The sequence below is a fragment of the Camelus dromedarius genome, chromosome 17 (genome assembly GCF_036321535.1).
Source record: "Camelus dromedarius isolate mCamDro1 chromosome 17, mCamDro1.pat, whole genome shotgun sequence".
NCBI classification, from domain to species: Eukaryota; Metazoa; Chordata; class Mammalia; order Artiodactyla; family Camelidae; genus Camelus; species Camelus dromedarius.
The window spans coordinates 38699199-38720731 of record NC_087452.1 but is presented as its reverse complement, the minus strand read 5'-3'; the positions used below and the strand labels follow the sequence as shown (position 1 = coordinate 38720731).

The following is a 21533-nucleotide window of genomic DNA, read 5'->3' as shown; positions in this document are numbered from 1 at the left end:
GGATCCTCAGTAATTATTATAGACTGTGAGTCCAAACAGTTTGAGAGCTCCAGTTGTAGGCACATGGTTTCACAGTACTCAAGCATTGGGCTTTATCTGTAGAGGTTTTAAATTTTTTGTTTGGATATAACTTCATGTTTATAAGAAATTGAAAAATAACGCGGTTAAAAGAATGCCCACCTATTCTTTACCCTGATTCACCTATTTACATTTTATACCATTTGCTTTATTAATCTCTCTCCTTATCTCTCTCTGCACACAATCTTATCTGAACTATTTGAAAGTAAGTTACCTACATCATGGCTCTTTACTCCTAAATACTTCAGTGTGTATTTGTTAAGAATAGGGATATTCTGCATAACCACAGTGCAGTTACCAGCTTCATAAATTTACATTGACACAGTACTTTATTTTTTTTAATTTTTTAAATTTTTTGGTGTACAGCTAATGTTTTAGTCATACATATACATACATTTTTCATTACAGGTTACTACAAAGTATTGAATATAGTTCCCTGTGCTATATAGTAGAAACTTGTTTGTCTGGTTTTATGGGGATTCTCCTTGTATTTCTGATGTAAGAGATACTCTGCCAAAGTTCAGTAGATATTCTGTGCGAATTGTTCCATATGTACATGTAGTTTTTGATGTATTCTTGGGAAAAGGTGAGTTCAGTTCTGCATCCTTCTGCTCCACCATCTTGGCACTTTCTCGATACAGTACTTTAATCTGTTACCTCTCGTATTCGATTTTGTCAGTTGATCTAAAAAGTCAGTTGTAGCATTCTCTCCCCTCCAATACAAGATCAAGTCTAGCATCAGATATTACATTCAGCTGTCATGCCTCTTAATCCTCCATTTTTATAGCTTTGTATGTGTGTATTTTATGACATTGGTAGAGAAATACGGCCCTCTTCCCTCCTTTTTAAAAGACAACATTACTCACTTTGTGTTTGTCAGAGGCTTATAGTTGGTTTTCCAAAATAATGACCAGGGTGTTTCTTTAAAAGGATACTTGACTAGAATTTTTTCTTTTTGTGGGCTTCTGACCAATATCATAAAATTCTGGCAGTTTATCAAAATAGATAAAATGGGGATATCATTGAAATTGGTATTTTAACTTTACTGCTCAAGGTTCACATGGATCGAAGAAAGTAAATTAGAAATATGTTCTTAGTAAACATTGTAAAGTGTTTGGAACTGAAACCAAGAAATACGCTTTAAAAAGTAAAGAGGCAGACAAATGTTTCTGTACTACTGATGAGCTTGGGTAAGCCACTTGACCTCCTTGTAGAGAGAAATGCTGTACTGTTTTGTCTTACTGTGGTTCTAAAGATAGTACGACAAAGCTTGCTTGTATGCAAAAATACCCTTTAAAGTTTAGACTCACACTCAAGATAGCTTATGCTTTGAGACAGTGCGAGGCATGTGAGATCTTATTTGTACTGAGGGAACAGGAGAATTGCATCTCCCATCTCACCCTGGGTCATAAGCTCATGAATAGAGTGACTGGAGGCAATGGTCTGCACTATTTCAAATGATTTCTCCCCTTTTTGTGTACTCATACAGTAATAGGACCAGTGCAATAGTGCCTGTGTAAAAAGGTTCTTGGAAAGAGGAATTAAATAATACAGCCACCTTTTTCATAGGTGTATACAATATCAGAATTCATTACATTGTATGTCTGAAATATGTGTAGTTTACTGTACAGGAATTACACCACAATAAAAGTTAAAAAAAATAATACAACCACCTGTCTTTCAGATTGTGTTATTGCAAAATGAATTTATTCTAATGGAAGGATGAATGAAGGAGCACAGTTTTAATTTAGCAGACTGCTGTTTGTGTTATGACACAATTAGATAACAGTGGGGAAGCGAGTGGTGTGGGAGCGGAGGGCAGTGAGCAGCACTGCTATTCTGAGTTACTCTTGTCTGTCCTGACAGTAATTTGAAAGACCGCAAGAAGGATTATGCTAACAGCAGTGCTGCGAAAGGAGGCCAGAGCAAGGTGTTCCTCAGTGAAGTTTAGGTTTTATAACATACTCCTATAACTAAAAACATGCCTTTATTATTGATACTCCTAAAGAAAAAAAATTTTTACTGCAACCTGAGATTCCCTTGTCTCCTAACTCTTATTTTCCCATGGAAACAGTTGTCTTTATATATGATTTTTTTAATAATGCAGTGTTTCTTTCCGTCCTGTGACGTTATTGCAGAGCTCCCTGTATTTGTAAAGAACCTAGCACATTGTCTGACATGTTTTGTTTAAGTTGCTTTAATTATTGCATGTGCATGAACATGAGCTGGAGCACTGAGTTCACTAAGGGGCTTCATATGAAAGTATTATGAGACAGAGCTTTGTACATTAAGCCTTTGTGTTCAATTTTAGGAAAAAGGCTAGTTTTCATTTCTGTAAGCAAGAGGGTTCTTCCTCACTCTCACTTTTTCTACTTGTGTTTTTAGAAATTGGGCCTGGAGAATCCCACTAACAACAGGCCTAGTTGGAAGGTCATGAAGGCAAATTCATACGGATTTTTATGGAGACTTTGAGAGGAAAAAGTTCACTTCTTACCACCTTCCTTTTCTTTCCTTTCTCTGCCTCACAACTCCAAGTGAAATGTACAAAGATGTTTCTCCTTTTCTACCTTTAACATAATAGATATTCTAGTACATTGATTGGGACAAAGAAGTGGTAGTCAGCACTTTTTCCCTTGTGAGACCTGGCAGCTCTGTGATCTGGCCTCTTTCCCCGACATCCTGGTTCCTGTGGTTCTTTGATTCTTTGATCTGCACCAATATCCTTGTCAACTAACTACATGAGCCAGTAAATAAATTTTCTTTGGAGTTTTTGTTTCTGCTGTCTGCAGGCTACCTTTAGCTGGGTGTTGGTTGACATGTCTAAAAAAAGCTTTCTGTGCCTAAATATTTATAGAGCTATTTTGGTCTTCTCTTACCTTATTCTCTACCTTGTTTATGTTTTCTTGCTGTTTCCTTTCCTTTGTTTTATATCTTTTTACTTCGGGTTGCTCCACCCCAGTAGCTTGAAAGACGTTTAATGTATTTTTAGTTCCAAACGTGATTACATGTTTTAAGTATGCCTGAACCCATATTTCCTCTTTAATTTAACCTCAGCAGCATCTACGTGTTCCTATGAAATACAGGAATTATGCTTTCTCTCAGCAATACAACCGCCTCTTGTTGGCCTTTATTGATACTGTGTGATTTCCCATGGCTTCCCTACAGTTCAAATTAGTTTTACATTGCAGGCCTGAAAAGCACTTCGTGGTATATTCATGAAGTGAGCAGAACAAGGTATAGTATAGTGAGCATAATATGTCACCTTTTTTTTAACCAAAGAATTGCTCATTTTTTAAAAAAATTTTAATTGGAATGTTATTGACATATATTAATTTCAGATGTATAGCTTAATGATTTGATATATGTATACATTGCAAAATGATCACCACAGTAAATCTTGTTAACATCCCTCAGCACACATAGTCACAAATTTTTTCTTCTTGTGATGAGAACTTTTAAGATCTATTCTCTTAGAGCTATACTACTTTTTTTAAAAAAGAAAAATAAGAATATATCAATATTTGCTCGTGTGTATGAAAAGAAACTGAAAAAATACACATGAAATTAATAAAAATGACTACCTGTTGACAGAGGTGGGAATAACACTTCTCATTTAATTTTTTCCACAGTTTGATTTTACCCATTCAGGAAAAAAGGGGGGGGGGCATACTTAGAAGGTACCTAAAAATAGCAAAAAAAAAATTTTACCAGTATATACTTTTTTCCACTAGCTGTAACATTTATACTTTATTTTATAACTGTAATTACCATAGTTTTTTAGGTTTAATTCTGTATTGTAATGAATTCAGTACTCAGTGCCACTCTTTTCCTACTTGCTCTTTCTCATTAATATTTTGAGTCATATCTCAGGGTCTTATTTCAAATAGATTTTTCAAGATAAAATCTAATTATTGTATTTCCTTTGTTCATAGCATCTTAATCCCTTTAAGGTGGTAGCCAGTGTCCTATTGTCCCTAGCTACTAGTGTAAGGTGTGTGAAGCCAGCCTAATTTCTTTTTCTTGTGGGGGACATGACCTGTTATCTAGATGCTGGAAAGATTCTTCTTCTTTATATCTCTGAAATAAGTAGCTTTTATGAAGCTATGTCTTGATGTTGTCCTGGTGGAACTGGAAAAGTGATAACTTTTCTTGGTATATAATAAATTCTTTTGATTTATATCTAGGTATTCCTTCATATATTTTTGTTAATCTCTATTTTTTAATAATTTTGTTTCATGTTTATTATTTTTCAAATATATATTGAGTACTTATTCTGTACCAGGCACTGTACAAATCAGTGGTAGTAGAGTGGTGTATAATATAGCCATGGTCCCTCTCTCCTGCCCTCACACACACAGGTCAGTCCTAGGTTAGCTATAAGTGCACTTTATTTGTACCACTGATGGCTCATCACATTGTGTAGCGATTTGTATCTGTCATTCCCAGCCAGGATATGAGCTCCCCAAAAGGTACTATGTCTTATATTCTGCTGGACAGTTTGACGCATGGGGAGGACCTCAGTAAATGTTTGAGTAAATGGCCTGATTTTGCTGAAATGCTGCACCCATCCCTTAATTTCCTCTTAGATTTTGTTCCCTGCCTACCCAGTGTGGTCTGTTCCTGCGTTTGCTCTTATTCTCATCACTTACTTGTAATTGTATGTGTGATTTTCTTCTGTAGTGTATCATCTCCTACAGTATTTTTTCCAGCCATTGCTCACTTTTCCTGTGTCCATGATACATGTCTCCCTTTTCACCATCGCACCTGCGATTCCAGCATAGCTATTTCTCAGAGCAAGAAATAATATTACTGAATGGTGGCATTTGATTTTATCCAGACTCTGGATGCTTGTTGATTATATTCCTACCACCTGGTGGCAAAATGAGGATTGCTACATGACACAGGCGTGTTTTGGTTTTTCCTACCTGTTTAAAATGTGTTGATGTTACCTGATAAATCTCAATATTGTTTCCCTATTAGTTACTTTTAAGGATCTATATGTTGAGATTAAGTTCAGAAGCTGTTCCTGCTCTGTGTCATTCTTGTCCTCAGCCATGTGTTTTCTACCCTACAAATACCATGCTATTGTTTACACTAACCAGTTTCAGGTTTTAGTCTTACCATTATAGAACTGTGTATTTATTGGCAAAGTGCTAATTCCTTGGAAGGAATCTTAGTATATGTAAAAGATAATTGACACTACTAATGATGGATTCTAGAAGATAACTAAACCCCATTAAATTATAAGTACTGTTGAATAACAAATACTCCTGAGATCTTACTCATTCATTCAAAAGCAGCATTAGTTTCTAAACAGGCATCAGCAGAGTTTGTTAACTCAATACAGGAGACAGTAAACCTCAGGCATTTACAATTGAGAAATGGGATACAGTCACTTTTCTTTTTCATCAGTTTGGGAGCCAGAGAATCTTCTCTTCTGCAAATTCACTGTCAGTCTTTTCCTTATGTAACTATAATTTACATTTTTTCTTTTCAATATGTTTTATAATCACAGTTTATTCCTGCCATCACTGAAAATAAGTAGACTACTGAACCACACCGACTTTTTTCTTTAAAGACTCTACCTTCAGAATAGTTTTGATTTTGATTTTCAAAAAAAGTATGTTTTCTATAAAGTAATGCAATTCAATTGAAAAACATTTGCTGAAAACCTGTTGTTCATCTTGCTAATCAGCTTTATTAGTTCAAGTTAATATTTGCTGGCCTGTATTCTCTAGTGTTCAATTTAAGTATTTTTTATTAAAATGGGAGGGAATTATTACTGGCATACTGCTTTATGGGAAGCATAATCTTTTTGTTTTTTTCCTTTTTCTGGTAGAAAACTTTGACTTTGCCTTTTGTTTTTATACTCTTCAAATTGCATGGAAACATTTTAAATTAAGAGAGCAGCCTCAGACAACAGCTGAAATATCCATAATAGCATTTATCATGCCTTGTAAGCCTACTTGGGCTAATCTGTTCTTTCCACAGATTTTTAAATTATTTTTTCTGGGTTTGGCAGTGTTTTTAACCTTGCATCATGGTTTTAAGTCCAAAACAATTTGGTTTTGTTCAATTTTTTTCTTTTGCTCTTAACAACACAGTGCTGTGGAAGAGACGAAACCTCTGCTCTAACCCCTGCCCCTTGAGACTGAGAGGTCAATGGAAATTTTTTTCCTTCATCAGGTTAGAGGGTAGGACGTTAGAGGTGAGCATTTTTTAAAACATCATTGTAGTTAGCTACCCCTCTCTGAATATTAGACCTGGAAATGTAATTACATTCCAGGGAAAGGAGAAACTAAAAACACTGGAAACTTTCACTAGTTTTCATTTGAAGGCATTAAAGATTTTGAAAAAAAACCTTGATGTTGAAGTTACCATAGTCCTGAAAGAAAAGGCTAAGTTTCATTTGTTTTGATTATATCTTTTATTCTGAAAGGTAAACATCTTACAGGGATTCCAAAGATCTAAATATGTTCTAGTTTGCAAGCTAGATGATTTGAACTTGACAACCAGCCATCTCCTAGGGATTTATGAGGAGTGATGCAAATACTTTTATCACACTGGTAAAATATTTCCATATAAATGCAAAGAGAGTGGTATTTAAATATTAATACATGCATTTTAAAAAATTCTGAAGTGACTTTGGATACATTGCTGTCTTCCTTTTTACTTTCTTTTCCTACCTTTTTCTTCATTCTCTTAGATATTAAGATCAGCTAGAAGGTTTTGAAATTGCCTTAAAATTTGGCTCCAACACTGTTCTGCAGTTGTTGACACAGGAAAGTCTTCTTACATGATGCCATTCTTGCACTTTTTAGCCTTTAAGGATGTCTGTTGTGCAGTAGCTGTTTTGTCCTCAGAGGAACTGACTGACATGGCCAGGAATAAATTAAAATTTTAGTGATACAGAGTAAATTAAGTCATTTTGTATTTACTGAAAATGACTTATTCTTGGTCCACAGTTAATTTTGGCTTATTCTCTAAGTCTCTTTTAGTGTACATAATGTTTATAATGGAAAAGGTTTTGTAGAGTAAGGGGAAAGGGAACTCAGAAAAGTGATTGTAAGTCAAAATCCCATTTCTTATTTTATTGAGACCCTTTCAGGAGGTCTGCAAAGTCAAAACTATTTTTAGAATAATATAATTTGCCTTTTGCATCTCATTTACAAGTTGAGTTTTGCAGAGATTGTGCAATATGTAATTATGTCATTGCTTTGACAGCTGATGGAGCATGAGCTTGTGAATTCTTGAGTTTTGAAAATTTCCGAGTTATATTTATAATATGGTAAACAGCCATAGATATAACCCACATTTTTAAAAGCTCATTAATTTTTAAGAGTTCAAAGGGAGTGCTGAGACCAAATGGTTAGTAAAACATTTCTCTATTGGCATAGTTAAATTGAATTTGCAGACTTGCTCCTTCTCATTTCATGTTTATTGTAGGGTCGTTTGTTTTTAGGAACCATAACCCATTCTCTTTCTGCTCTCCCGGGGAATAGAACTTGAGTTTTAGCTGTGGGTGGCAGTTCAGGAAGTTGGCTCTAAACAGTTCTTGAATAAAGGTAGAAAGCTGAATGTAGAGGACAGAAATTTCTTCCAACGATACTGGCTAGAATGACTGTCTTAGGGTATGATGTGCTTTCATCACTGGAGAGGTTCAAGCGTAAATTAGACAACTATTACCGAGAGTATTTTTAAAGAAGATTAATAGTTCAGATAGGGGACTGCACTAAATTCACTGTTGCCTGTGAATTCTGACACTAACAAATAGAGTAGAGTTCTTGTTAGTTGGTATTGCCTGGTTAAATTCTTTAATGTTGAATCTTTTCAAAAATTAAAATGAATTACAAAAATGGACCTTTCAATTCATTAATTCTATATATTTTATTTCTCTCATATAAAATATGGTATATTTAATCAACTTGCTTACCTTTTTTTTTAAAAATGTGTTTTATTTCAGTTGGTCGCATTATGTTCCAGCTCTTCTCAGATATATGTCCAAAAACATGCAAAAACTTCCTTTGCCTATGCTCAGGTAAATAAATTATTAAATTATTTCCAATGAGAATTCATGGCTTACAGTTTTACCTTGTTTAACAGATATTTTCCTTAAAAAGCAATGGGCTGTGAAATGAAATGAGTTCAGCAAAATAAATAATTTCACTGATACGAGGTCAGGGAAGCATTTCTTAAAAGGGAAAAGAGAAAGAAATGGTCTCAAAAATGAAACAGCCCCACTGTATGTAATGAAATCTTCTCTATTGTAGTTTATAAAATAATAGTATGTTCAAAACTGATTTATTTTGGTAGAATTTTACAGATTTCAATAATTTTAACAAATTTAGCATTCCAGATTTCATAAGAAATTTAGGATTAGAAGATAAAGAAGCAAAACATGATGAGGTTTTTTTGTTATGAATTTATATTTTTAAAATAGAAAAAATGGGGAGGAAAAACATATTTAATGTTACTTTAAAATTAGAGATAGCAAATTAAAATTTTGAAATCTATACTTGATACACTTACATATATATACACAGTCTCTACACCAACTTCTGTTACTGGCGTGATAACAGTTTTTAATCTTTCTTTTCTCCTATAGCATGTAGAGGCTGTACCACAAAATTTAACTTTTACATACTGCTTTATACTATGTATTTGTGTGTGTGTTAAATTGTCACACTGTCTAATTCATGTACCTCTTATGATGCCCAACACAAGGGAGGGATTTGACAAAGGACTGATTGGATGGTCCTTCCCAGGGAAGGATATGTTTGTTGCTAAACTTAATTTCTTTTCTTTTTCCAGGAGAGAAAGGCCTTGGGAAAACAACTGGAAAGAAGTTATGTTATAAAGGTTCTACATTCCATCGTGTGGTTAAAAACTTTATGATTCAGGGTGGGGACTTCAGTGAAGGTAGAGCTAAACATTATGCTCTTAATAACTGCCATCTATCAGTTTCTGAAACATCTCATTATTGCCTTGAATTGTAAATATTGTGTCACTTACAGTAGGATCTAACTATTCGGTGGTCAGTGAATAGTTTGTTGGATGAATGAATGTTGTAGACCAGGAATGTATGAAAAGCAGAATACTAGGACATTCTGTGTTGTTTTTATGCACTTTTAATACAGTTACTTGGTGAATTCCCTACAGTGAATACCAAAGTACTGTTCAATTGTTTTTATTCTTTTAGGATTTTGTTGGTGTGATTACCGTTTGAAATAAATGTGTTTTGGAGATAATTTTTAAAATAGTATAAAAGAATTGGATTTATATTTTAAAGATGAGGTTAATGGAGTAGTCTTAAAATTTTGATCATCTACAGCAATTACAAGGTGTTAACTCCTTCAGAAGATTGAAACCATAAGGCATAATTTATGTGTATTAGTATATTTTTAGTTTTCATTATTATTTAATGTAGCTCATTATTTTCAGGTAATGGAAAAGGTGGAGAATCAATTTATGGTGGATATTTTAAAGGTAAGGCTTAATATTTTACGGTCTTTTGTTCCAGTTCTGATATTAAAGCAAGTTATCGTGTACTTTTAATGAGAAGAGGTTTACTTATAGTTCACTTTTTGCATGAAACTAATGTTGCATGAAAATACTTTATTTGCATGAACTTGGGGATAAATTATATTGTAATATATAACTTTTAATTGACAAGAATAATTAAGGCTAACTTTGGTTAAACATGACTTTCAGCATGGAGGTTAGGCAACTATATACATGAAAACTCCTATCTTCCTGCCTAAAACTGTCAACATATTCTTTTGTTTATAGAGAATGTGGTCTTTTGCAAAATGAAAAGGTAAGAGAACGAAGCTCAGTAACACAAACTCCAATTCTGTTCCCTTGCACCCTTTCTAATAAATTTATGGACAGTCTGGGTCAGGTTGTGGCTGGATTTCTTTTATTGCTTGAAGACTTGAAAAATTCTGTATACTATTTCATACATGCATCTGTATCTTTTTTTCTTTTCCCAATGGGTTTTTAGTTCCACATCAGGGAAAAGAATCTAGTTGTGTTTTTTTTTTTTTTTTTTCTCTAAAACAAGCAATTTCTTTGAATAAAAGTTGGTATTTCTTCCTTTCTAAAAGGTTTGTATGTTTTCTTTTGTATACTAGAACTATATGATTGTGTTATTCCTACAGTAGTATTTGCATAAATCTAACTATTGCACTTGCCCCAAAAAGCCTTAGAAAAGTCAGTTGCAGAGATTTATAATGGGATCCAGTATTACTAGGTTTTAATGCCATGATAGCTGCAGTGTTATAATAGTCTTTTATATTTCTTTTGGGGGAAAATGGATTACTACTCTTTTTCAGAAGCCTGTTCCCAAGGTAATCTTTTTTTTTTTAAAGTTTTCTATGTTTCTGTTTGTTTTAAAGAAAGATTTGTTTGTATGAACGTTACAAGGAAATTTAAATTAGTTTTCAGGATATGTCTGCTGGAATTAAAACCATCTATAAGTGATCTCTATGACACAGTTTTCCCTTTGAACTAGCAGGAAACAGCTCTTTGGCTGATTCTATTAGCATGTTGCAATTTGAAACTAATACTGTAGGCCACTTTAATGGGGTTGCTCCTTTGGCAGATACTTGTATATCTTAAAACTGTATTTTGCCATTTAAGTTTTTGTTTTTACAGGACTTTCTTCCTTAGATAATTTTGGATCCTATTGATTAGAAGAACTCCACATAGTTAATTTAGGCATGTCCCTACAACTTAATTTATTGTAATATTTTGGTTTTTGCTCTCATAGTCTAACATCAATTCAGTTGTGTAATAAATTAGCACATAGAAATTAAGCACATAAGAGAATTGTTAAACTCTCATGTATAGTGCATTATGCAGGATAATTGGGAATTTGGAGAAAATGAGCTTTACTATAAAGACTTTTCTAAAATTTCCTTGCTAGTTTTTCCTGAAAGTTAGTAGTTTAAATATCATTTAGCCAAAGTATATTACTACTAAAAGTGACTATTCTAAGGCTGTTTGTAAAAAGTATTAAATATATGTTCTTTTCCTCAAGGCTAAGTAGTAATAGTAGTTTTTGGTCTTTTTATGCTTTTGTTTGAATAGTTAAAAGAATTTTTTCGAAATATTCAGTCAAGTATCTGTACTGCCCAGAAGAGGAATTTCAATCTTTGCTTTCTATTTATTACTGTGAAGATTACACTTTAAAAGTGACTTATAATTGGAGACTGACAAATTTGTGTTTTCTTCAAACAGATGAAAACTTTATTCTCAAACATGACAGAGCGTTCCTTTTGTCAATGGCAAATCGAGGGAAACATACCAATGGTTCCCAGTTTTTCATGTGAGTAGGCGTAATTCAGAGATGAGCTTTTCTTAAACAGAGAAGCGCTGTTCATGAGAAAGATGGTATAGTTAAACTAAGTTTAATGCTAGAATTCTGTCAAGTTGGGTTTTATTATGTTATAGTAACTGGTAAGCTCTAACAACCACCTCAGTGTTAAGAGTATATCCTGGATTTGAAAAAAAAAAAAATTTGAAAAAAGTGTAACTTGAAGATGTACATTATTTTGAAGTACATTTTCATCTTAAAAGAAATTGGCTTTGACTCTTAACAAATTTGGGGGCTCAGTTTACCAAAGCTGGATTGGAACAGAAACTGTTGATGAACATTTAAAAATTGTTCATGACTAGGACTAGATGTACCCTTGACATGGAAAGCAACTGGTGTGAGTAAACCATAGTATGGTCGCTCTCTCTCTTACTGTTGCCTTTGAGCCAGTTTGAGAGAGGTGCCGTTATGTTCTGACATTATATAGAGATAAGTGATTTGGTGTTAAGCAAGCATTGTAAAAAATGTAAACTTTGTGAGATCTCTATGCATAATTGAATTAACCCCCAATGTTGCTGTCATTTCCACCAAAAGTTGCTTAGAAAACTTTAGAATCCTAAATTTGCTTTTTAAAAAGCAGACACCTTTACATGTACATGCATATGCAACCAAAACCTGACTTATTTCTCATCTAAAAGACCTTTGGCATGCTTTTAGTTATATTCTCAACTAAAACTACTCCAAAACCTATTTTATTATGATAAAAATATAAAATGATACAAAATATGAAAAATAATTGGCTAGCCTGAAGTTTAATGCTGTTGATTGGAAGTAAATCTCTACAGTTGTGCAGTGTATGATGGAGCAATATTCTATCCATGGTGTACCAGAAAAAAATATTGTCATCTTTCTAAATGGATGAGTATGAATGGCGCTTCCCTGTCTTTAAAGGAGTAAATTATTCATATAAAATAAATCTCACATTTTAAGTTTGTGTGGAAAATAGATTCCAACATGGTCTGATAAAGTTCAGATAAGGGGCATTCTGTTCCTAAGAATGTCCTAAAAATGGAAAACTGATAGAAGATGATAATGCTTGGAGTTGTGCAGGTAAAAAGGAAGACCTAAACAGTTATTCCTGTGTCTTTTTTTGATCCCACAGAGTACTAGTTATTACACTTCTTTTCTAGACTATTTTTCTAAACCTCCTCAAGGGCCAAAATAAAATATTGGGAAATATTTTGAAAAACTTCTTTTATAGCAATTTAATGTAGAAGCTGTTTATTCTTTGATTGAGGTTTCCCATTTCCATTTTTAAGCTTATCTGAACTGTGAACATGATAAACTAATGATTCATTGGTCAAGAAGCTACCATCTGAGGGCTCTAAAGTTTCTTTTCGATCTCTTTTTTTTTTCAGTACATTTAAATTTTGATTTATCAGATACAGCAGCTTCTTCCCATTGTTACCTGTTGATCAGCTTACTTACAAATATAAAACCCGTGCACCTACATACATTAATTAAAATCTAGTACATGAGATTCTCCCTTTAAAAAATTTAGAGTATCTTGTTTTTATGTTATTTAGTACTTGCTTAAATCTTTTTAACGAACATTTAGTATCAAACAAAATTAAAGCTGTATCTGTTTTCTTCATAGCTTAGTTTTACATTGGACTGCTATTTTTTGACAAGGAATGCCAAATGAAAATTTTAACGTCTGCAAATTAGGATTAAAATTTTTAACCTTGTTTTCATAGTTAACTAACTGTAGATGGCACTAAAATCGCTGTGAACTTGTGATTGAAAGAAAATTTTCTGCTTTTAGTTTGAAATTTACTTCTGAAAGTGAGTTTTCAGTTAAAAGCAATCTTGGAAGTAAAATTTTGCACTCCCAACAAATCCTTATCTCTCTTTTTTTTTAAAGAAGTTTTTGTGCATGTGCTTTTTTCATATGGGCTAAAAGTACCAATTCCTCATGGGTTGCAGGATAAAATAAAACTAACGTTCACCTTTCTAAACAAAATGTTTCCTTGCTTTTATGAAAAGGATAAGTAAAATGGAGACAGTGGCCCATGAAGGAAAAATCTTTGAAAATCTGTCTTTGTCTTGCAAGCCCAAATCCTTCTGGTGTTGGAAGTAGTAAAAAAGCATAATGTATCATCTTCAGGTTGTGTAGATGATCACAGATAATCGCTGTGAAAGCTGAGGTTCCGAGGGCTGACGGTCACGGAGCTGTCTGCTGGCTTCCCAGGGTGCTCCTGCATTGCTCCTCCTCCTGCACTCTCCCCATGGCACCTTGAGCAGCAGTTCTGCAGTCTGAAAAAGGAAGGCTAGTGTAAGAATGGATCATAAAATGCCGAGAACTGCCTTTAGAGTTCCAGTTTTATAGGCTATTAAGTACTTTCAGCATATCCTTGCAAAGTTGTATTTGTAGTTTATGTTTTAAGTCTGTTACTTTGTAATTCCTAAGGAGTAAATTTGGTGTTATTAGTGTGGGTACTTAAGCAAAATGTTCCTCAAGAATTCTTGTGCTTTGTGCAACAACTATTGTCTTCATTACTTGAACATTTAAAATCTCCCCTTCCTAAGGCATTCACCATTTTATTAAGTATAATTTTGCATATATTTGGGTGGAAAAATTATGTGTATGATGAAAACCAGATTTTTCTTCTATAAAGCTTTTTTTTTTTTTTTTTTTTGCAGTAACTGCTTATATCTACTACTCTGTTAGTCACAGTGATTTTGCTTTTGAGGGCCTAGATAGAAGAAAACTAATTGCATTTGGAATAGTACTGCTCAAGAAGCATGAAAGAAGTGATATATGGCACTATTCCCATGAATCACTGAGGGAGTAATGGCTTGTTGACATTGAGATATTTTTGAAGGAATTCAAAGGCCTGGGACCAAAGTAGTAACCAGGTTAACTCAGCATTTAGTATTTTGTCCTTTTTATTATTATTAATTTTTTTTAGGCCAAAGATTGGGAAGTAACCACAATAAAAGCTATAGGATTATAAAGTCTTAGACTTGGAAAGGATTTAGAGATCATACTGTACAGTCTTTTCATTTTATAGGTAATGCTAAATAAGGAAGAAAAGACATATGAAGTCCAGGTTTTAGAAATTTTACTCATGATCTTGAGAAATTGATAGCTAGAAAGAGAATGCTGCACACTGTAAGCAGTGTAGTTTTATTAACTGCTCTGCTCTGAGTTTATTTTAATTTTAATAAGTTTTAGAAGAATCAGGCATTTCTGGAAAATAAAGTGACATGCAGGAAAACATTTTTCTTTTCCTTTGGCTGTCAGTAACAACTGTCTGTAATTTTCTGGCTCTGATTTGCATTGTCTTAATTTTCATTTGTTAAAAGATAAAGAAGCTATTGCATAAAGTAATTGTTAAAAGGATTAGGCAATTTATAGCTTTATGTTAAATAAATGTTCTCCTGGGTTAGAGCACTAACGTAGCTATCAAGAACCTTGGTTCTAGTCTTATTTACTATATACCTTGAGTTAGTTTTGTTTTTCCTTTTCCGTGTGTAAAGTATCTACCCCACTTTCAAAGATAAACATTTTGGTGTGAAAATGCAGACATAAAAGGAAGAAGGTGTTCGTAGGTTGATCCTAAGTTGCTGAATATGTGGAATGATTTATATGCAAATATTGTCTTACCTTAAGAAATAATTGTAATTGCTTAATTTTCATCAGTCTGAAAGGTGATTGCAAAGCAGCTTTGGCTCATCTTACCTAAATCAGCCGCAGTCTCTTCATCAGCTCCTGTTAGAACATGGGAGTGGCGGTTGCAGTCATCCCCCTTGGCTTAGTCTGTGCAGCCTTGTGTCACAACCAGGGAGTAGAAAGACCTGCAGAACCCTGGAGAGCAGGCTTTATCATTGGCCACTGTCAGTGGTCATGATAACTATAAAAATATAAGGAAACAAGATAATGTAGAAAAGTCAAACTTTGAACTTAAAGCAAAAAGCATTTGTTATATTTTAACAGTCATAAATAGGACTGTGGGAGGGAAACACAAGATGTTCTAGAATATATATTCCTTGTCATTTAAGAATGGCTGCTCACCTGAATGGGAGAGAAGTGCTGGTCATCTCAGAGTAGCAGACCAAGGGGAGTTGAGGGGTAGTTTGGTTCTAAGGGCTTTATAAAGCTATGTTGTTATTCTGGCTAGCAAAAGTAGATTTTTGGTAGAAATGCTTTTTCCCTGCACATATTCATGAATTTGTGTGAGAAGAAATACTACTAAGCGTTAATAACCTGAGAAGTTCTGGCTTTTCCTTACTTTTTTTGCAGAGGGTAATACTTTCATATGTTAATTTCAATTTCTCATGAACAGATTTCATGACACTTAACCATAAGCCATATTCTCTGGATATCAGGTGTCTTCCCCTAACATCCAGCCTCTTAATATTACTTAGTGTTTATGTGACATTTGTATTAGCAACCTGGAAGGAATTTTGTATCTAGTAGTTTTTGGTGTGTATGATGTTAACATTAGAGCTGAATTTTCAAAAGCTCTTTTATTTTGGTGACTTTAGAGCTCTGTAACAAGACTTGGTTAGTTTCCATTGCCCTTACACAAGCTTTGTCACTCTGTACAATTTGGTGCCTCTTACATGATGGTGTGATAGTTTCAGGAGTTGAAGGGAAAAATTACATGTTAAAGGCTACTTTAGACAGAAAAAGATTATCTTTATTTCTTTCTCCCTTACTACTTTACAACTAGAATCACTTTTTTTTTATAAGATTCATTGGAAACACCACATTATTTGAAACATACTTTTTTGACAGTAATTCATGTATCAATGCCTTTATAAGAAATTAAAGCTATTTTTTAAAATATTTCAAGGTTTAATATGTCCAAAACCCCTATAAAGGATTTTGTGCACTGTATATAATAAGGGTTTTGGTCTGAATAGTAGTAAGATAAGTTTTAAGTTTAGTAGAGTTAAAATTGGTCAGATGGTGTGTATTTGAACAAAAAATTTTTGTAAGGGGGAAAATCAGAGGTTAGACAGAAAAAGAAAGTAATATGGCCACGAGTTGACAGCATACTTTTTCTTATACTTCATCTCTCTTACCTTTGTATCCTTTGAGAAGATCCTTAAAATTTTAGGTATGCTGCTTAATTATTTTATTATTATTACTATTATTTTCAGTGACTACCACCCGAGAGTGTATGTAATGGCCGCGAACAGGAACTATACTCTAAATATTTGCTCATTAACTCCTGGCAGTGGTCTGTGTGTTCAAAAAAGTTTTCACATGTAGAAACATGAAAAGCTTTTTAACTGTTTGAAGTGAATTAGTAAAAAAGTTCCTTGAAATTTTGTTTTGAAGTCTCTTAACTCAGTTCTTCCGTTGAAATTTTAGTTCTCCACAGCTAGTAACTGCTCCTGGGCATTCAGATTTTTATATCTATGTATGTACTCAGGATACATTATTCTCTTTGAGAAAGAAATTAGCTGACTTAGCTAGTTGTATGATTTGTGAAGCGAAATGTAATGTTTTATTTTCAATTATCATTCAGTCTAGTTTTAGTATTAGGGACCTGAGCAGATTCCCACTTCAACCACAATGCTTTTTCTTAAGCATAATTCATCTCTACATACATATCCTATGTGAAAGAAAATTTAGAGCCCTCCATTTTAAAAAGCTTTCTTGCTTTGCATAAAACTTGAAAGTATTTAAATTCAAAGTTATATTGATATTAAAACATAGATTCAGTCTTGTCTTAAAAGTGTATTACAATTTATTTCTTGCCATTTTTGTGTAAAATTTACAGAAAGAGTGTTACACCGTGCGCTCCAAAGGTAATGTCTCATTGCTCTAAGGCTCTCTTTTTCTTTCTTTGCCTTTATCTCTTTAATCCTGTTGTTATGTGCATTGAACCATTTTAAGAAAAAAGCTTTTCTGCTTGATCTTTGGCAGCAATACATGTAAAACATGTATGTTTTATTGTTCATGGTTAATCCTGGGAAGTATAATTTTAATTTCAGTGGCTTGTTACCACCAAGTTTCCACGTATCTTGGGAGGTGGGGTAGGTATATTATATACAACGGTTTAGATCTCATTTCAGTACAGAACTATTAATTTCTATATTAGGCCAAAAGCTGCTTTGATAATGGTAAAAAAAAATGTAGATTATTTCTTGGAGTAACAGTGATACTTTTCAGATTCTAGGATTTACAAGGTTTAAATGAACCCTTGTGCATGTATTTTTAAAGTAGATTCAGAGGCGAGAGGAACTGGTAAATCAGGAGAAATGAAAATATGACAGGAGAAAATGAAAATGTGAAAATATTGAAAGCTTTTCTACTTTGAAATGCTCTTTGTGGCTGTTTTTCCTTTAGATATGTTTTCATAAGCATATGTAAACTTACATATTTACAGTAGGCTCGGGCCTTACGGTCTTCACTCACTGAGCCTGTGTTACCTGGGCACGAGTCTTTACAACTGTATGGTTTGGAAAGATCAGTACAGTTAAGAGTTGTGATGAGATCTCTTTGTTTATTTTAGCAGAATTGAATGGCTTAGACTGAACATATCTTTCTCCTGGTCCTTTTTAAACCTTTTGGAGGTATCCTCTGTTTACCCATGTCTAGTATCAGCCCTGTGCCAGTAAGCCTGCTTTACAGAGGGATTTCTACTCTTAGAATGTAGGCTGAGAACCCTAGGCTTCTTTTTGTTAAGATACTTTCAGTTTTCTTAATATGTAGTCTAACCCAATTGAAGCATACATTTGTACTTTTGCATCCTAAATTGCAGATGCAAGTAATGGGCTTAATTATTCACACCAGTTTAGGCACAGTGGGCCAACTGAAATTTGTCCTTGAAAGAAGTGTTCTTGTCTTCATTTGTTTTCTTCACTACTGCAATAAAGGACCAAGTTTGTCTTCAGTTTTTTCATTTGAATTAAAACAAAATTTCAATCTGTCAAAAGGTAGTCATTCCATCCTCAAATTGAGTTTTAGGTAGTATGTTACCACATCACTGCAGTTAGCTCACGTGTTTTAATCTCACCATTTGCTCCAGAGGTTTGCCCTAAGGTGGTTTTTACAGACCTCCTCTTAGCCAAGGTGGCAAGTTGAATTGGGTCCCGTGTGTTTTAAGAAAATCTGTAGGCTTTCCCCCAATACCAGAAGATCTTATAGTTGTGAAAGGATGAACAAAAGAAGAGGAATACATCTAACCAATAAAGAATTCATTGCTTTCACAGCTGCATGTTTGAGACTGACCTCTTATATTGTAGACCATTTTTACCCATAGAAGTTTTACCTATTTACATCTTTCATACAGCGGAATCACTGTCTAGCATATGTACTAATTTCTTACTGTCTTTAGTGTGCTTGGTAAAGTTTTGTAATTATGGGAAGCACATTTTTATCTTAAAGTTATAGTCCAAAGTAGTTTCTGGATGCTAGTGTCATGATTTAAGCATCAGTGCTTCACCAGTTGGCTAGATTTTCTTTTTCTTCTTTCTTTCTTCTGCCTGTATTTATTCATTTTTACTGTTATATTGGCTTAAATTACCACTTCTCAATCTTCTAAGGAAAATTTGAGACTAGTGGTTTTGAAACTCAAGATTCCCTTTAAAATTCGGGCATGTCTTAAATCGATATTTTAATTTTTTTCAGCTAAATTCTGTGGTGCTCTTACAGAACTGAATATTCTTAATTTAAGTATAAGTGTTAGATTTCCTGGTAGAATAATGATTTTTAGCGTTCTTGTGAAGGTTGAAATTGTATTTTATTGACTTACATATCTTAGAATTGCCTTCAAAGAGTATAAAAATTGATGTGGGAGCTTCTAGTACAGATGCCTGCTTTAACATGGCATGGTAATCCAGTGGCTTTTCTCTCAAGTGTTATTTCTCTTTCTTATAAACTAAGTTGTTTATGATACACACTTTTGAGTCTAGTTACCTGCTTTTGAATTTTTTTCCACTTTAGTTCACATAGTGTGAAAATGTGTGAAAATGCTGTGGGAAAACCAGCTTGGCTTCAAAATAACTTAACCAAATGTACCCCATAGACTTTTCAAGAGTGACTATCTGCCAGTTTGTGACTGTAGAAGAAGCTGGTTAGGTGTTTTCTGGACTTCGGAAATTTAAAGTATTTGTAATGTTATCCATGATTAATTACTTTGCTGTCGGAAGTGCATTTTCAGAGTTGCTGTGAGTGGCAGAGCTTCACCCTTAGGTGAAGGAAGAGTGGCAGGAAGTTCTGAAAACAGGAATCCTGAGTCCTACCTGCATCTGCTTGCCTAAAAGATGCAGACTCAGTGTGAAAAATAACAAGTAGACTCATTTATAAGTGTGTGGGGCAAGTGTTAAGTATTGATCACGCTTTTCTTTCCGTAGGGCAAATACTAGGTGTTTTTTATTCTTGTTTAATTATCTTGATAAATTTTGAGTTTGTTTTTGTTGTTATGGTTGTTTTGGATTTGAGAGTAACTTTAATTTCAATGTATATTTTTGCTGTATATTGCAAATCTATTTCATATATGTGTATACATATGTAGTCTTCATATTGGAGAACTAGATATGATTTTGTAATTCATTATAATCTTGAGGGCTTTTTAAATTAGTAAAATGGCTACTATTGCTGTTTGAAGCGTATTAAGTTTAGATGTATATCATGTTTAACTTTTTCCCCTATCTTTTTATCTTTACCTCTTTGTTTTCTACATGCTGTGCTTTAAACCCTTCTGCTCTGTTCACCTGAACACCTGGTTTTTGCCATCTTTGTGCTGGTGTTTGTTACACAGTACCACAAAACCTGCTCCACACCTGGATGGGTAAGAGTTAACATTCTTATTACCTTGGGGATGTGTTCGGGTGGCCAGTCCAAGACAGATTAGACCATGGGTGAACCTTCAAGGGGGCACTCTTGGTCTCTGGGTTATTCTCTCCTAGCCAAGCTCTTCCTAAGGATCACAGGGTGCAGTAGTCTTGAGACCACTCATGTTACTGAAGGGGTCTTCACTCACGGATGGACTTCTCAGCTGTGTTATCCTGAGTGATCTTGTATGGCTGGTTTCTGAGTATCAAGTACAAACTGATTGTTACCAGACTCTACCATAAAATAGTTAAGAACCATTGTTTTAAAGGCAGAAAACCAAGGCCCAGTTTGAGCATTTTTTTTTTCTTTTATGAAGCAAATTTCAAGTTCTGATTCCCTCTACTTGTTTCAGACATCAGGCACTTTACTTTTATTATCAGGTCTATGGAAATGTTGTTTATAACAGGTGTCTTGATTAGTGCTCACAGCTTAATTGTTGTCAAACCAATTTTTTCTTGAATTTGTATTGTAACAGGGTGCATGTTGTCTTTGGACTAGTTATTTCTGGTTTTGAAGTAATCGAACAAATTGAAAATCTGAAAACGGATGCTGCAAGTAGACCTTATGCAGACGTGCGAGTTATTGACTGTGGGGTGCTTGCCACAAAATCAACGAAAGAGGGTAAGAGTGTTTTGGGGGATGAGGGAGCTAGGATACAAGTGACACTTAATTGAAGACTATAACTTAAAGATACAGCCTGGATTTCAGTAGAGGAAAAATTCCTGTGGGTGTATAAATAGCCCTGATGCTGCTATATGATATTGTATATCCGGTCCATCAGCAAGTGTTTGCAAATCTGACCTGTTCTTTTTACTTCCCCTGCTATCAGCCTGGTCCAAACCCTAGTATCTTTTACCTGTATTATTGCAATAGCCTCATTACTGTTCAGTTTGCCTCTGACCTTGCTCCTCTATAATCTTTTCTTAACAATGGTCTCCTTGCTTATACTCTTGGTCCCTACTGTCTGTCCTTAGCAGCAACCAGAGCCATCATCTCCAGGGGCTCCCTCTCTGTCAGCCAAAGCTGAAGTCTTTACAGTGGTCCATAAGGGGTTCTGGCTTTCTGCTGTTTCTCTAACCTCTTCCCCCTCATTCACTGTCTTCCCAGCCATGTTGACTTTTACTCAGATAAGCCAAGCACTCAGGGACTTTGTGCTGGCTCTCTTCTGTGTGGAGCACTCTTGTTTCAGATAGCTGCATGACCCCTCCCTCACTTCCTTCAGGTTGCTGCTCAAGTGTTATCTTAAATCACCTTGACTCTCCCCATTCCCTTTATCCTGCC

At 34.3% G+C, this 21533-nt stretch overlaps 1 protein-coding gene across 7 annotated transcripts in view; it reads left to right on the top strand.

Annotated features, from left to right (window-relative positions):
• NKTR (natural killer cell triggering receptor) overlaps nucleotides 1-21533 on the top strand; it is a 47852-nt gene that overhangs the window by 7444 nt on the left and 18875 nt on the right. For 5 of the 7 annotated variants that reach the window (XR_010384898.1, XM_031470071.2, XM_064496668.1 and 2 more), the window contains exons 3-8: nucleotides 8042-8116; nucleotides 8890-8997; nucleotides 9520-9564; nucleotides 11320-11407; nucleotides 20179-20208; nucleotides 20728-20873. Coding sequence is in view for 5 of the 7 variants with exons in the window: in XM_031470071.2 (XP_031325931.1) it covers nucleotides 8042-8116; nucleotides 8890-8997; nucleotides 9520-9564; nucleotides 11320-11407; nucleotides 20179-20208; nucleotides 20728-20873 (492 nt within the window). In the remaining 2 variants the exon portion in view is untranslated. Of the gene's footprint in view, nucleotides 1-8041; nucleotides 8117-8889; nucleotides 8998-9519; nucleotides 9565-9867; nucleotides 9896-11319; nucleotides 11408-17193; nucleotides 17222-20178; nucleotides 20209-20727; nucleotides 20874-21533 lie in introns of those variants that run through there. The other 2 variants (XM_031470076.2, XM_031470074.2) reach the window with 2 other exon arrangements.